Source organism: Aegilops tauschii, chromosome 2, assembly GCF_002575655.3.
Source record: "Aegilops tauschii subsp. strangulata cultivar AL8/78 chromosome 2, Aet v6.0, whole genome shotgun sequence".
NCBI lineage: Eukaryota > Viridiplantae > Streptophyta > Magnoliopsida > Poales > Poaceae > Aegilops > Aegilops tauschii.
In genome coordinates, this window is record NC_053036.3 from 493,828,311 (window position 1) to 493,843,441 (window position 15,131).

The following is a 15,131-nucleotide window of genomic DNA, read 5'->3' on the forward strand; positions in this document are numbered from 1 at the left end:
AGGAGCAACTGCTTGATCCGGACAAGCTGCCCAGTCCAAATAACATCCAAGAGGGATACACATAGGAGGAAATGGTATCTGAAAAACGTGCGTCTAGAGCACAACCACCAGCTTCACCCATCTGATTGGATGCTGAAGTTCATGAGATGCTATAAGAAGATGACACCTCAGGAGAAATTCTTTATACAAGTGCTGTAGAAGGCGAGGTTAAACCAAGGAAGGTTATGCAGATTTTTACTGCCATGGGGAAACCGAGGCGAGAAATTATGTTCAACACGATTGACATAAGCAACATTGCATGCCGGGACATGGCTGGAGAGCGCGGCACTGATATCGCAAACACCATGAAACTGTTTGCTGATATGCAGAGGCGGAGGCCGGGATCCCACCATGTGGAAGAGACAGAGAACAATGTAGTGCACAGCCTGTTCTGGACAGACTCCTTGTGTAAGATGAATTATGATCTATATGGAGATTTCGTGTCTTTTGACACGACATTCTCTATGAATATATATGGCTTGCCATTTGCACCAATTATAGGTGTCGACAACCACGGGTCGACCGTCCTGTTTGGAGTAGGCCTTTTGAAGGATGAGAAAATAGGGTCATTCAAGTGGCTCCTAAGCACGTTTGTCGAGGCAATGGGAGGTAAAGAGCTGAAATACATAATAACAGACCAGGACCAGGCGATGAAGACTGCAATAAAGGAAGCTCTTCCGAGAACGAGGCACAGGTTCTGCTGGTGGCATATTAGGAAGAACCTGAAGGAAAATAACGCAGCAGTGTTTGCGCAGCACCCAGGGATGTCTGATGATATATTTCAAATCGTCAAAAACTCACTAGATCAAGATGAGTTTGAGCGTGCCTGGAAAGCAGCAATTTCTCTGCACAAGGCGGAAGGCAACAAACACCTGAACACGCTATGGGAACTCCGAAATTTTTGGGTGCCGGCCTACTTCAAGGACTGTTTCTATCCTTTCTTGTCAACAACCACTCGTAGTGAGAGCACGAATTCGATGTGGAAGAATTACGTCGACCACAAGGACACTTTAAAAAGGTTTGTTGATGCGTATCACATGATTCAGCAAAATTGCCTCGCCACGCTTGACAAGAAAAAACACCGAACAGAAGAGAAGGCGCCATCACTAGAGACGGGTTTTCTGATTGAAAGACAAGCAAGTCAAGTATACACGAATGAAATTTTCAGGAAATTCCAGCTGGAGCTACGGAACCGGACTTACTTCAAGTGCTCTGACCTGGCAAAGGGGAGGCAGTATTTAAAAAAAAGATTATTGAGCCTGGAGAAAAAGTGTGGAAACCATATCCGGGCGAGGAATTTGACAGGTCTGAGTTCAGGGTAGATGTGGATGAGCAAAAAGAAATATACAGTTGCAGCTGCAAGAAAATGAGTAGGGATGGCATTCTGTGCTGCCATGTGCTTAAGGTGATGGACCAAACAGGCATGATCGATCAACTTCCAAAATCCTTTGTCATCCCCAGATGGACCAGGAATCTATCAGAGAGTCTGAAAGTTCTGTCTACAAGTCAAGGTGATAGCATGACCGCACAAGATGATGAAACTATGAGATTCGGCCTCGCTTACGCTGAGTTGTCGGATATCTGTTCAAATGCTTGCAGAAAAGAGAAGGCATACAGTGTGCTTCGTGAGTGTATGGTAGATATGAAAATAAAAGTCATGGCGGCACTTGCCGAGGAACCAGACACGGGCATTCTTGCCGAAACTCTCAAGAACCCTCCCATGAGTGGCTCAAAGGGCACAAAAAAAGGAGATCGAATCAAAGCTGGTTCTGAGAAGAAAGGAAAAGGCAACAAAGCTGCATCCAAGTGCGGCCGTTGTAGAGTAAAGGGTCATAGGAAAACAAACTGCCCGGATAACCCAGAAGTCTAGGAGAGGATGAGGATTGAAGAGGAGAAGAGGAAATCGCAGCAGGAGAAGAGGGCAAGGTCAATGAAATGGCCGACAACACCGACAACACCATCGAGGACATCAAACGGCTCAGGACAATGCACTCCAAGCCCAGGAGGAAGACGTCAGACGCCAGCAACTCCAACGACCCCACTGACAGCACGAAGCATTTACCAAAGTCTTGCATCTACGCCAGAATCAAACATCACACAAGCCAGGCACACAGAATGCGTGCAGGGAAGCCCGGGACAAGGCACGAAATCTGCGCAGTCCATTTTCAGAAAGGAAAGGTCTGAGTGGAGACTTTTTGGTACCGGAGAACAGTACGAATAGAAAAATTAAAAGGTAATAATGCAGCTTAAACAGGACGTAAGCAAAAAACAGTGATGACCGCAATCTTTCTCTTTGTTTTTATGTATGAATATTAATTTTACAGGTAAATCGGTTGAATAGCTACGCAGAAGGGTGGGGTTGCACAAGGGTCGAGAAGGAAGAATGGATCACTGAACATTCAAAAACAAGGCCGCACGTGGAGCGATGAAATAGCAAGCAATTGGTGGGGAGGGCGGGCGGGTGTCGATTGTTTATTTTCTTGTGTTGTGGTTATAAGAACGGCTTGTAAGTTAATTTTCTGCAGTGATAGAAACAAAACAAATTTAAATAAGAACGTCTTTTTCTTCTTTATGTATTTTTTACTCGGCGGAGAAAAATATCAGAGGCACAGGTTTCCTTGTTATTTTCCGCAGCCGCGTCGGTTTCTGAACGTGGATGTTGTAAGCATACAAGCATGCTTCTCTGCTGCGTGACAGAGAGATAAAAATAACCTAAGGGCACAGGCAGCCACGGTCATGCCACCGGTGAGTGTTCAACCATGATTCTCACGGTTGCATGGTCACACCCGCCGTTATGGAACGAAAACATTTTTAAGCACAAAATCTGGGTCGTGCTTCTGGGGCTGCATAACCGTGGCTTTCATGGTAACGGTGCCTCAACTGTTCTCACGCATGTTCTTCTGTTATGAATGCATGTCTGTAAGTAATTGAAATAACCGTGCTTGCGATGCGTGTCCAACCGTGCCTCATGTGCCTTCACGCTGTGCTTCTGTCATGCAAAGATTTCAAACTAAATGTGTCACGGTTGTGTTTGTTTTTCTGTTTCACAAATGGATATAGTCCCTGGCAGTAGGTTCACGGCGTTTGCTATGAGAGAATCATGTCTTTACATGCTACTAAAGCACGTGGAATCACGGCCGTGCCTGTGTGGCATGTAGAACAGTGCGTTACAATGCCGAAGGCAGGACCGTGTGTCTCGTTCTTGAAAAGCCGTGCTTCTGCCATCACTTCACTCACTTGGTTTTGTCCGCGTTTTAGCAGAATCATCTGCAAAGCAGAGGCACGACCTTGAATCTTCTAGTGACTTAATTGTCAACATGCCCGTGGAAAATTTTGCCGCTTGCAGAGGGAAGATGATCGTACAACCGTGCTTCCGGCGTCGAACAGATTCACAAAGATAGGCATGCTTTGTGAATGTGTGCGGTAAATAATTAAATCACGGAGGGGCACGCCCGTGCCTGGTCTGCAAGTACAATAGTGCATCTCGTACCATCAAAGCCGTGACTCTATTTGATGTTTCAAGCAGCCACCTAGCATTGACTTGTTACTACTTTTGAGTTTTCAGTGACCCAGTCGATCTGTCATGATCAGGACTTCTATTTACTGTGTGTGTTCTACTATAAGTTTGAGTCTAATGTTGTATGCCTATTGTTAAGTTCTATTATTAGTTAATACCATCGATCGTTTACTATTACCAACTTAGTTTATCTCTTGTAGTGCACTTTTTATGCATCTCTCTATATGCGTGCGCATGTATAATCTGATTCATTTCTGATGATGTTAATCAATGTGCCTCCTCGTGCCTCTTGTATCTGTAAGACTGTGCGTTTGTTATCACTGCACGGCACTTCCTCTGTGTATGTCTGTGACCCTGTGGTGAACGTTTGGGTGGAAACATGCTGCACACAACCTATAACATAGCGTCCTGTAGAACCACGACAGTGCTGTTTCTGCAAATCGAGACGTGCTTGTGCTTTGTTTCAAAGCGTGCCCGTGCTTCACTGTGAAACAATGAAATACAGATAGCCACGAACGTCCACGCCTTTTATATCGAAATAATATATATAACATCAAGAAAGATGTGTGACACAACTCAATAGGGAACCGTGTCCGTAGGGAGTTCATGTCCGTGCTTTTATATACAAGGAAATAAGATTTTAAAAACAGCGTCCCTCACATAGGCCATTGCGTGCATCTGTGGGCTAAACGCCCGAGCGTCTCCGTCTAATAGAGTCACAGGCTAGCGTGACTATGTAATACCACCGATCATGCCTTTGAGCACTTCATGCTCGTGCCTGTGACCCGAAACACTTAAACAAAGAAAGGCAGGAATGTCCACGCCTTCATGTGTGCACAAGACATGACTCTAGTTGGTACAAAGAACCTTGGCTGCAGAGACTTCACGCCCGTGCTTTTAAAAACATCGCCTCTCGAATTGGCCATTACGTTAATGTTCACATCTGTACCCATAAACTTGACCCAGGAAACCAAAACACATTTGTTATCAAAGTTACTGACTACGAGGTGACGCAAGACAAAATAAGAAACTTTTAGTCCACTGCTTAACTGCTTCAGATACAGCGATCAGGGTCGCTGAGCGTGAAGTTCCTTGACCTCTTTTATCATAACGTATGTCTCCAGCGTGAGCTTGTCGTACTCAAGTTTGAGCTTCGACTTCGTCTTCTCATCTAGAAGATCGTACAACCTCGTGGATATCTCCACGATCTTCAAGAGGTGAGCTTCCGTAGCCTCCCACCGGTTCTTCACCTGGACAATAGAGAAGGTGTCAGATTGATGGCAGGACACACTATCATCAACTTAGGATGAAGTTCACCACAATGATCCATGTTTCACAACTAATAATCCGGGTAGCCGAAAGAAAGAAAGAACGAATGAAGCGGAAGCAGAGTGAACTTACAGACGAGGAAGCCTGGCCAGCCGATATTTCCTCCTGTGTCAGGGCACGACTCTCTGGAGTAGTGTCATCCTGCACAGTCATGGCGGAGAGTGTCAGGGTAGAGAACAGCAAGAGGAGTGGATGGCCTGGAGGCGGATAAAAGGATGAAGGGGATGTGTCTAGGGTTTCGAGATTCCGTCTGGCTTATTGACATTTCACAACTAAATCAAGTAGCCGAAGGAAAGGAAAAAGGAAAGAAGCGGAAGCAGAGTGAACTTACAGATGAGGAACCCTCGCCAGCCTTGATCCCCTCCAGTGTCTGGGCACGGGATTCCGCAGTAGTGTCCTCCTGCGCAGCCATGGCGGAGAGGGTCAGGATGGAGAGCAGCAAGAGGAATGGATAGCCTAGCGGCGGGCAGAGGGGGGAAGAGGGTGTGGTTAGGGTTTCGAGACCCCATCCTGCTTAAATAGCCAGAGCCTGGCCTCGGGCTACGAGCCAGAGCGGCGTCACCGGAGGAGACGCCCGTCGGACCCTTTGGTTTCCGGAGTGGTGCCACATGGCGTTCATACCCGAATACGAGGAGACACCCGTCGAAACGTTGGGTTTCCGCAATTAACGCACGAACGTGACTCCGCGTAAAACACAAGCATGCCTCCCTGAGCATCTTGACCGTGACACTCCTGGTGATAGATCAACGGATGCATTTGGAGCACAAAGAGACACGAAGGTGACCTCTGACCTGAAACACTGACACACTTGACGGTTCATGCATTTGAGTTAAAATCTTACAACGAAAACAATTGTAACACGGACAATCGCCCGATTCTATTAGGTTTCCGTAATAATCGCACAATCGTGACTCCGGGTAAGAATAAACCATGCCTCTCCACCGACTCATTCTGAATACAATTAGAAAACCTATGTGAGTGACTCTATGTAATTAGAAAACCTTTGAGGGCTGTATGCCCATGCTTGTGACCCTTGACACTGAAACACAGATAGCCATGAACGTCGACGCCCTTTTCAAATGATATGCTATGGACTACACGTCTGTGCTTTTAAATACAAGGAAATAAGCTTTTAAAAACAGGGTCTCTCGTATAGGCCATTCCGTGCCTCACAGAGTAAACGCCCGTGGCTGTGCGTAAGACAAAGGTTAGCGTGACTCTATGTAATACCACCGACCATGCCTTTGCGCGCTTCATGACCGTGCCTGTGATAATTGTGATCCCGCGTAAAACGCAAGCATGCCTCTCTGGGCTGCCATACCGTGTCTCTACTGGTGTTAGAGTCAACGGAATCATTTGGAACACAAAGAGACACGAACGTAGACAGGAACTGTTCTACATGCATGTGTGGCATGTAGAACAGTGCGTCACAATGCCGAAGGCAGGACCGTGTGTCTGGTACGTGACAAGCCATGCCTCTGCCATGCTTCATTGCTTTTGTCCGTGAGCATTTTAGCAGAATCATCTGCAAAGCAGAGGCACGGCCTTGAATCTTCTATTGACTTAAATGTGAACATGCCCGTGGAGAATTTTGCTGCTTGTAGAGGCAAGATGACTGTAGAACCGTGCTTTCGGCATCAAACAGATTCTTCTATTGAATGTGTGCCGTAAATAATTAAAACACGGACGGGCACGCCCGTGCCTGGTTTGCGTGTGTAACAGTGCATCTCGTACCTTGAAAGCCGTGGTTCTATTTAATGTTTCAAGCAGTCACCTACCATTGACTTGCTACGAGTAGTACTTAACCCGGGCCTTCCTGTCAGAAAGAAAAAAAGAAGTAATTAATCTGGACCCCTCTGCTCCCCGTCGTGGCTATTTAAGTCGTTTCGTGGATTGACAGGCTGTAATCCATTTCTCCAGATCCACCTTAGTGAGCACTGGTCATGGGCGGCGCCACCCCAGCAACGGAGGTGGAGATGGAAAGTGCTGCTCGTAGCATCAAGAGGTCGAGAGTGGCGCCACCGGCGACGTTGCCTTCTGGTGGTGTGCTGGTCGTCGGAGGGGATGGAAGCGGCAACCGTGCTCCCTCTCGATCCGAGGAGGAAGAAGAGGGATGTCGTGCGGACCGCATCAGCGATCTCGCCGATGGCGTCCTAGGTGAGATCATCTCTCGTCTTCCCATCAAGGATGGCATCCGGACTCGAATCCTTGCACGTCGCTGGCGTCCTTTGTGGCCCATCGCTCCTCTGAATCTCGACTGCCGCGAGATCTCTGTCTCTCATCTTTTTAACGATGGAGAAAAAGTTCATATCGAGATCATATCTCATCTGTCCGGCTTCACCAAGGAGCGCGTTCGCAAATGCTATTCCGGAACGCGGCTCTGTCGAAATCTTGTTGTCAGTCTTCCGGAATCCATTCTGTCCGGCCATGCTGGCTCGGTTAGCTGCCTCTCTATTTCGGCGTGCTACCTATAGTGCAGGCCCTCCACCGTTGATGCCTGGCTCCGATCCTGGAAGTTGAACATTATCCAGGTTCTTGAGTTCTACTACCTCTTCCCAGAATTTCTGACGCAAGAGGTAACTCTATTGGATCTATGCACTTCAACTACGCCCTCGGCACCGGAGTCCGTGTTTCGGTTTTCCTCGTCTCTCCACACCCTCGGCTTTTCTCTTTGCCAAATATCAGACAATTACGTAGGGATGCTTAAGCTACCACTGGTGAAAAGACTCTCGCTTGTGGAGGTTGATATATCAGATGCCTCGCTGCAAAGCATAATCCACTCTAGTTGCCCTGCACTTGAGTCTCTCCTGCTTGTTTGCAATAGAGGAGGTCGCCACGTCACAATAAACTCGTCTAACCTTGTAAGCATTAGCATTTTTTGTCCACACGGAGAACTCATTATTGAGGATGCCCCTTCGCTTCGACGGTTGATTGTTGACTGTCTGGTTGACGACTGTTCGATAACCGTTGTCTCTGCACCTAAACTGGAGACGTTGGGTGAATTCGTGTTTGTGTCTCCCTCGACGTGTCTTGAGGTACTGACTTTCCTTCATAATGGAACAGAGTTGTAATTGTTCCGATGTTTGTTCTATTAATTTGATGGTCTATGTTCTATTCTTCATGCAGAGTCAGGAGTTGGAGGTAACCGCTGTCTCTGCGTCTGAACCGTATCCATGTCGTCTCACGTGTCTTGAGGTATTGAGTTTTTATGATACTTCCAGCTTAACCTTATTTGTGAGGAAACAAGTTTTATTTCATCCAACCTTTATGCTATTAGTTTTCTGATCCATCTTCTGTTAATTTTCATCAAGGGTTTGAAGGCAGTCAGTCTAACAACAATGCGTCAATCTGTCAAGACCTTGCTTATCTACATGTATTATAAGGTGGACACCGTCGTTGAATTGCTGCAGTGCTTTCCAAAACTGGAGAACTTGTTTGTCGAGGTGATGATCTTCAGAAATGTGCATATTGTAGTACTCGTTCCATTTCAAAATTCGTGTCTCAATTTTGACTGGAATTGATGCACCCATATCTACACATGATTTATTGTTGGATACATCCATATATAGACAAGTCTATGTCTAACTTCTTGTTACGGAGGTTGTAGAACTAATTGTTTCATTTCGTTTTTTATGGTCCGTATCTCTTTTTATAGACGCTAAGTATTTTCAACCTATCATTTATATTTTAGGGATCGTTGATTTGCCGTGGTGAAAAAACAAATGGCGTCTTAAGCACCGGCAGTTTCTCAAACATCACGACGTTTGTCTGAAGACAGTATCGCTGGAAGATTACGTTCGCTCTGGGAGTTACACTGAATTTGCGACGTTCTTTGTTCTTAGTGCAAAGGATCTGGAGACCATCACCCTTAAGTTTACCTCCCCTCCCGCAGAGTTCACGGGAGTATTTTACGAAAAGCAACAAAGGGTACTGGAGTGGCATAGAAGGGCTTCTAAACGTGCACGTCTTAGATTATCATCAAGTTGCAGCCACGCGCGTCCGCTTTTAAGGAAGAGGAGTGTTGAATACCTGGATTTGACAGTTCCGTTCACGTGTGGATGCTGAAATCAGGCCTTGTGTTAGTTGTCGAGGTGTATGGAGTTATTTGTTGTTGCGTTCTTTTGAGCTTGGGTTTTATGTAAACTTTATCAGACAACCGTTGTAGTCTTTGCACCATGTGTAGGCTTGTCTGTTTTTGTGTTGCGTGCAGTCATGAAGGAAATGTGTGGTTTTGCGGCTTTGTATGGGCCGAAGGACCATAAAATGCTGTGGCACCAAGGTTAAGAGACATAAAGTAGATTTAATTTTTCAGTGGAGAGATGAGCGTTGTATGTGTAACCGTGCTGTGTTGTATGTACGACGATGCCTGTCTTATATATGTACCTGTCATGCACACAATGCATGCACAACCGTGCCTGTGTTGGAGGTAGATCGGTGCTTCTCGGATGTACCTGCCATACACATTGAGGAGCTGCAGTTGAGCCTTGCACTGATGGATCTGCATTTGAGCCGCTGCACCATTTCTGCTCGTCGTACTGTGGTTATAAAAAACGGCTTGTAAGTTTATTTGGTGCAGTTGTAGAAACAAAGCAAATGTAAGCAGAACAGATTTTGCTTGTTTAGGTATTTTTATTACTCAGCTGGGAAAATATTATAAGGACGATAGGTTTGTTTGTAAATGTTTGCAGCCCTTTATTTATGAAGTTGGATGGTGTAACAATTCAACCATGCGTCTCTGCTGCGACACAGCAGAGATGAAAAGAGCTGAAAGCATAGACAACCACCACAACGGTCAACCAAACCTGTTTTGCGGGGCGTTACGTAGTGCCTCTGGTGACCGCACAACCGAGTTTCTACTCAACAGGCCACAACGAAATGCGTCTCGAGGATTCTAGCCGTGACACTACAGACTCACAACCATGCTTTTGACCTTGTCCTGGCATCATGATGTTCGTTCTTTGCTTGAATAACGTGCCTTCCACAGGCACCCTACTGTGCGCGTAGTAAAAGGAGCAACGCCAGCTGATAAAGTGCTTTTTCTACTACTAAAAGTGTGGCCCTCGTTGCATGACTTCCATGCGTTTGACAGTGGCTCTTTGGTACAGAACCGTGGTTGCAGAGAGTTCTTGCCCGTGCTTTTAAGGACAATGTCTCTCGGATCGGTCATTCACAGCCTCACAAAGTAAACAGTGAGGGTTCACATCTGAATCCAATTGTGTTATGTTTCTGTAGTAAACGCACAAACGTGATTCTGCCTAATACTCAAGTATGCCTCCATGGGCTTCTCGTCCGTGCCTCTCCGTCTAAACGAGTCGACGGAATCATTCGGAAAACAGACACAAGCGAACATGACTCTATATAATACCACACAATGCCTTTGTGGATTTGACGCCCGTGTCTACGACCCTTATCACTGAAATACAGAAAGTCACAAACGCACATAACCGTGGCTACAGAGACTTCAAGCCCGTTTAGCTAATGAAATGTATGGTTTGCACAATAAACGAATGAACGTGACTCTGCCTAATACTAAAGTATGCCTCCATGGGCTTCTCGTCGTGCCTCTTCCAGATCCAGTGAACACTGGTCGTAGGCGGCGCCACCGCAGCAATGGAGGTGAAGATGGAATGCGCTGCTCGTGGTGTGCCGCCAAGAGGTCCAGAGTGTCTCCGCCGGCGACGCCGCCTTCTCGTGGTGTGCTTGTCGTCGGAGCAGAAGGAAGCAGCGACCGTGCTTCCTCTCGATCCGTGAGCATGACTCCATGTAATACCACCGACTATGCCTTTGAGTGTTTTATGCCCGTGCCTGTGACCCTTAACACTGAAACACAGACAGCCACGATGTCCACGCCTTTATCGAACAATATACGTAACATCAAGAAAGAAGCGGGACGGAGCTCAATAAGGAACCGTGTCCATAGGGAGTTCACGTCTGTTCTTTTAAATCGAAGGAAATAAACTTTTAAAAACAGGCTATCTCACAGAGGTCATTCCGTGCCTCACAGAGTAAATGCAACGACCATGCGTTTGAGTGTTTTATGCCCGTGCCTATGACCTGAAACACCAAAACAAAGAAAGGCATGAACATCCATGCCTTCGTGAGTGCACAAGACATGACTGTAGCTGGTACAAAGAACCTTGGCTGCAGAGACTTCACGTCCGTGTTATTAAAAACAGCGTCTCTCGAATGGGCCATTGCGTTAATGTTCACATATGTACCCATAAACTTGGAATAACGTGATCCAGGAAAGCAAAACTATCAAAGTTACTGATGACACGAGGTAACGCAAGACAAAATAAGAAACTTTCAGTGCACTGCTTAGTAGCTTCATATACGACGATCAGGGTCGCTGCTGTCTACTTAGTCCGGCGTGACTTCTTTTTTGGTTGCTCGGTGCGAAGTTCCTCTATCTGTTTTTTCATAACGTATGATTCCAGCTTCAGCTGGTCGCGCTGAAGGACGAGCTGTGCTTTCTCATCCATAAGACGTGCAATGGTGGCTTTGTTCTCCTCGTCCAACTTCGTGGCTCTCTCCAGGAGATCCTCGAGCATGTTCTGCACATGGACAAAGCAGAAGGTGTCAGATTGATGGCAGGACGCACCCTCATCAACTTTGGAGGAAGCTCGCCACAATAATCCATGTTTCACAACTAAATCAAGTAGCGGATAGAAAGAAAAATGGATGAAGCCGAAGCAGAGAGAACTTACAGACGAGATAGCCTCGACAGCCGAGATCTGCTGAGTAGTGTCATCCTGCACATCCATGGCAGAGAGTGTCAGGATAGAGAACAGCAAGAGGAGTGGATGGCCTGGAGGCGGAAAAAAAGAAGGAAGGAGATGTGGCTAGGGTTTCGAGATTCCATCTGGCTTATTCACGTTTCACAACTAAATCAAGTAGCCGACGGAAAGGAAAAACGAATCAAGCGGAAGCAGAGTGAACTTACAAATGAGGAACGCTTGCCATCCTTGATCTCATCCAGTGTCTGGACAAGGGGTTCCGCAGTAGTCTCCTCCTGACCAGCCATGGCGGAGAGGGTCAGGATAGAGAGTAGCAAGATGAATGGATGGCCTGGCGGCGGGCAGAGGGGGGAAGAGCGTGTGGCTAGGGTTTCGAGACTCCGTCTGGCTTAAATAGCTGGAGCTGGCCTCGGGCGACGAGCCAGAGCGGTGTCACGGGAGGAGACGCTCGTCAGACCCTTGGGTTTCCGGAGCGGGGCCACGTGTCGTTCACACCCGAATAGGAGGAGACGCTCGTTGAAATGTTGGGTTTCCGCAATCAATACACGAATGTGGCTCCGCGTACAACACAAGCATGCCTCCCCCGGCGTCCTGACCGTGCCTCTCCTGGTGACACAAACAGAGACGAAGGTGACTCTGGATAATTATAGTTCATGCGTTTGTGGGCTTGACAACCGTGCCTGTGACCTGAAACACTAACACACAGAAAGTCATCTTCATGCGTAAAGGACTGTGACACTACTAAACATATAAAGTCGCCTTCGTGCATTTGAGTTAAAATCTTACAACGAAAACAATTGTAACAACGACAGTCGCTCAATTCTATTAGGTTTCCGTAATAAATGCACAAACGTGACACCAAGTAAGAACAAACCATGCCTCCGTGGGCTGGACGTCTGTGCCTCTCCGACTGACCGAGTCCACCGACTCATTCGGAATACAATTAGAAAACCTCTGTGCGTGACTCTATATAATTAGAAATCCTTTGAGGGCTGTATCAAGAACGTCGACGCCTTTATCAAGAAAGAAGCGTGACGCAACTCAGTACGGAACCGTGTCTGCATGGACTTCACGTCTGTGCTTTTAAATACAAGGAAATAAGCTTTTAAAATCAGCGTCTCTCATATAGGCAATTCTGTGTTTCACAGAGTAAACGCCCGTGGCTGTGCGTAAGACAAAGGTTCAGTTCCGTGGGCTAGACGCCCGTGCATCTCCGTCTGATCGTGTCTCACAGGCGAGCATGACTCTGTGTAATACCATCGACCATGCGCAATAAACCCATGATTGTGACCTTGCCTAATACTAAAGTATGCCTCCATGGGCTGCTCGTCCGTGCTTCTCTGTCTGAACGAGTCATTTGAATCATTCGGAACACAAACACAAGTGAACATGACTATTTAATACCACACGATGCCTTTGTGGATTTGACGCCCGTGGCTGTGACCCTAATGACTGAAACACTGAAACACAGACAGTGCAAGCCGTGCTTTTAAAAAACGCGCAACAGCGATGACATCTGCAATTATGTCCCTGCACTGTGCCTATCCGTACCTCATGTGCATAACCGTGCTTGCGATGCGTGTCCAACCGTACTTCATGTGCCTTCACGCGGTGCTTCTGTGATGCAAAGATTTCAAACACAACGGGTCACAGTTGTGTTTGCATTTCTGTTTTACAAATGGATATAGTGCCTGGCAATAGGTTCACGACGTTTCCTGTGAAAGAATTATGTCTTTCCGTGCTACTGAAGCACGTGGAATCACGGGTGTGCCTATGTGGCATGTAGAACAGTGCGCGTCGTATCACTTCACAGCCGTTGTGTGGTTCGTGGCAAACCGTGCGTTTGCCATGGTCGTGCCTGTGTGACAGGTAGAACAGTGCGTCTCGAATCACTTTTCTATGAAGGCATGACCGTCTGTGTGTTTGCTGACAAACCGTGGTTCACTGAATCATTCGGAACACAAACACAAGCACAAGTGAACATGACTCTATATAATACCACACGATGCCTTTGCGGATTTGACGCCCGTGCATGTGACCCTTATCACTGAAACACAGAAAGTCACAAATGTACATAGCCGTGGCTGCAGAGACTTGAAGCCCTTTTAGCTAATGAAATGTACGGCATGAGCAAAAGACCGTTTAGCCATAGACCGAAATACCGATGTCGCTGTTGGCAAGGTTACAGATTGAGCAAAAAGGTACGGGCATTGTTTCACCACACCTACGTAAATTCCAAACCGGAAAGTGGCGGCAACATCTCACTCCAGCACTGTTTTCAGCACTTACAAGTGAATGGATCCTTTAAATCCAGGTGCTCAACGCATGCATGCCTTAGATCCAAGTTCCCGTGGTTGCAACTTGGCGACAACCTAAGGCAAGCATGTTTATAAGCCTTTTTGTCCCACTGAAGCACGTCTTGTTGCTGTTTGCAGAATTCTTCCGTGAAGTCTTCCTGAAGAAGAAACTTGATCCTCATAGTCTGCAACTGTGCTGCGTTGAGAATAAAGAATGTCGCAAATCGAATGCTTTTCTCGCATTGAACATAGCTTTCTAGCGTCAGTGACTTCAAACGAATGTCATGATGGTGCTTGCAAGAACAATCGTTCGGAAGACTTTCTTTATTAGAGGCTATTTCCTGAATAAACATGAAGATTTGAAATGGTTAAGCTCCATAAAGAGTGATTCTGCTAGGAGAGCAAGTGAAGGAATAATTCTATAACCTCTGTTGTAATAAAAGCTTTTTTTAGTTTTGTCCTAATTCTGGTCCATAACTATATATAGCTTTGTCCATTACATACAAATGTAAGTGACGTTTTTTTTGTTGAATGGAGTTCTACACCATGCATGGTATGTGTTTTACAATTTGTGTGAGAAGCATCACCTCGATATACAAGTTCTCCAAGCTTCGGAAGTGTTCCACCAAGGAAAAGACTGCGTGCAGGTCATAATCCATGCTGATAGACAACGTCTTGATTGAATGAACTGCTGTGGATGTGCTGACTGTCGGCAAACACTTCATGTAGAATAAAACATAATATTAGTAGAGTAAAGGTTGAATTGCATGGAACTTGTTTGTACCAATGAATGGAGGTGAAAATATTGTTGAAAGTTAGTACCTGAATAATTATACGGTCATTTTTTACGTCAGATTCACAGAAAATATTAGATAATTTGCCCATGACCTGCAGTTTAGGTGCAGAGGTGATAACTATCCGCAACTTCTTGCAATCACCATCACAAAGCAACCGTTGAAGTGATGAGGCATCTTCTATAACAATTTTCCCATAGTAACCAGAAATGCCGATGCTTATAAGGTTAGGTGAGTTTATTCTGATGCAATGGTGCCTGACTGTCCAAACAAGTAGCAGAGACTCAAGTGTAGGAGAAGTAGAGCTGATGATGCTTTGTAATGAGACGTCTGATACATCAACATCTACTAGCGAGAGTCTCCTGAGCAGTGGTAGTTTAAGCACCCGTACATAATTGTCTGGTAACTTGCAAAGAGC

General features: G+C 46.2%; 1 protein-coding gene across 1 annotated transcript; it reads left to right on the forward strand.

The window, feature by feature from the left end:
- Positions 1-242: 242 nt before the first annotated feature.
- On the forward strand, positions 243-1,361 carry LOC109753534 (protein FAR1-RELATED SEQUENCE 5-like). Its single transcript, XM_020312445.1, has one exon. It carries the CDS (start codon positions 243-245, stop codon positions 1,359-1,361), a length of 1,119 nt encoding a protein of 372 aa, XP_020168034.1.
- Positions 1,362-15,131: the final 13,770 nt, after the last annotated feature.

Coding starts and splice junctions, on each gene's coding strand:
- LOC109753534 (XM_020312445.1), top strand. CDS start 243: ATGGGGAAACCGAGGCGAGAAATTATGTTCAACACGATTGACATAAGC.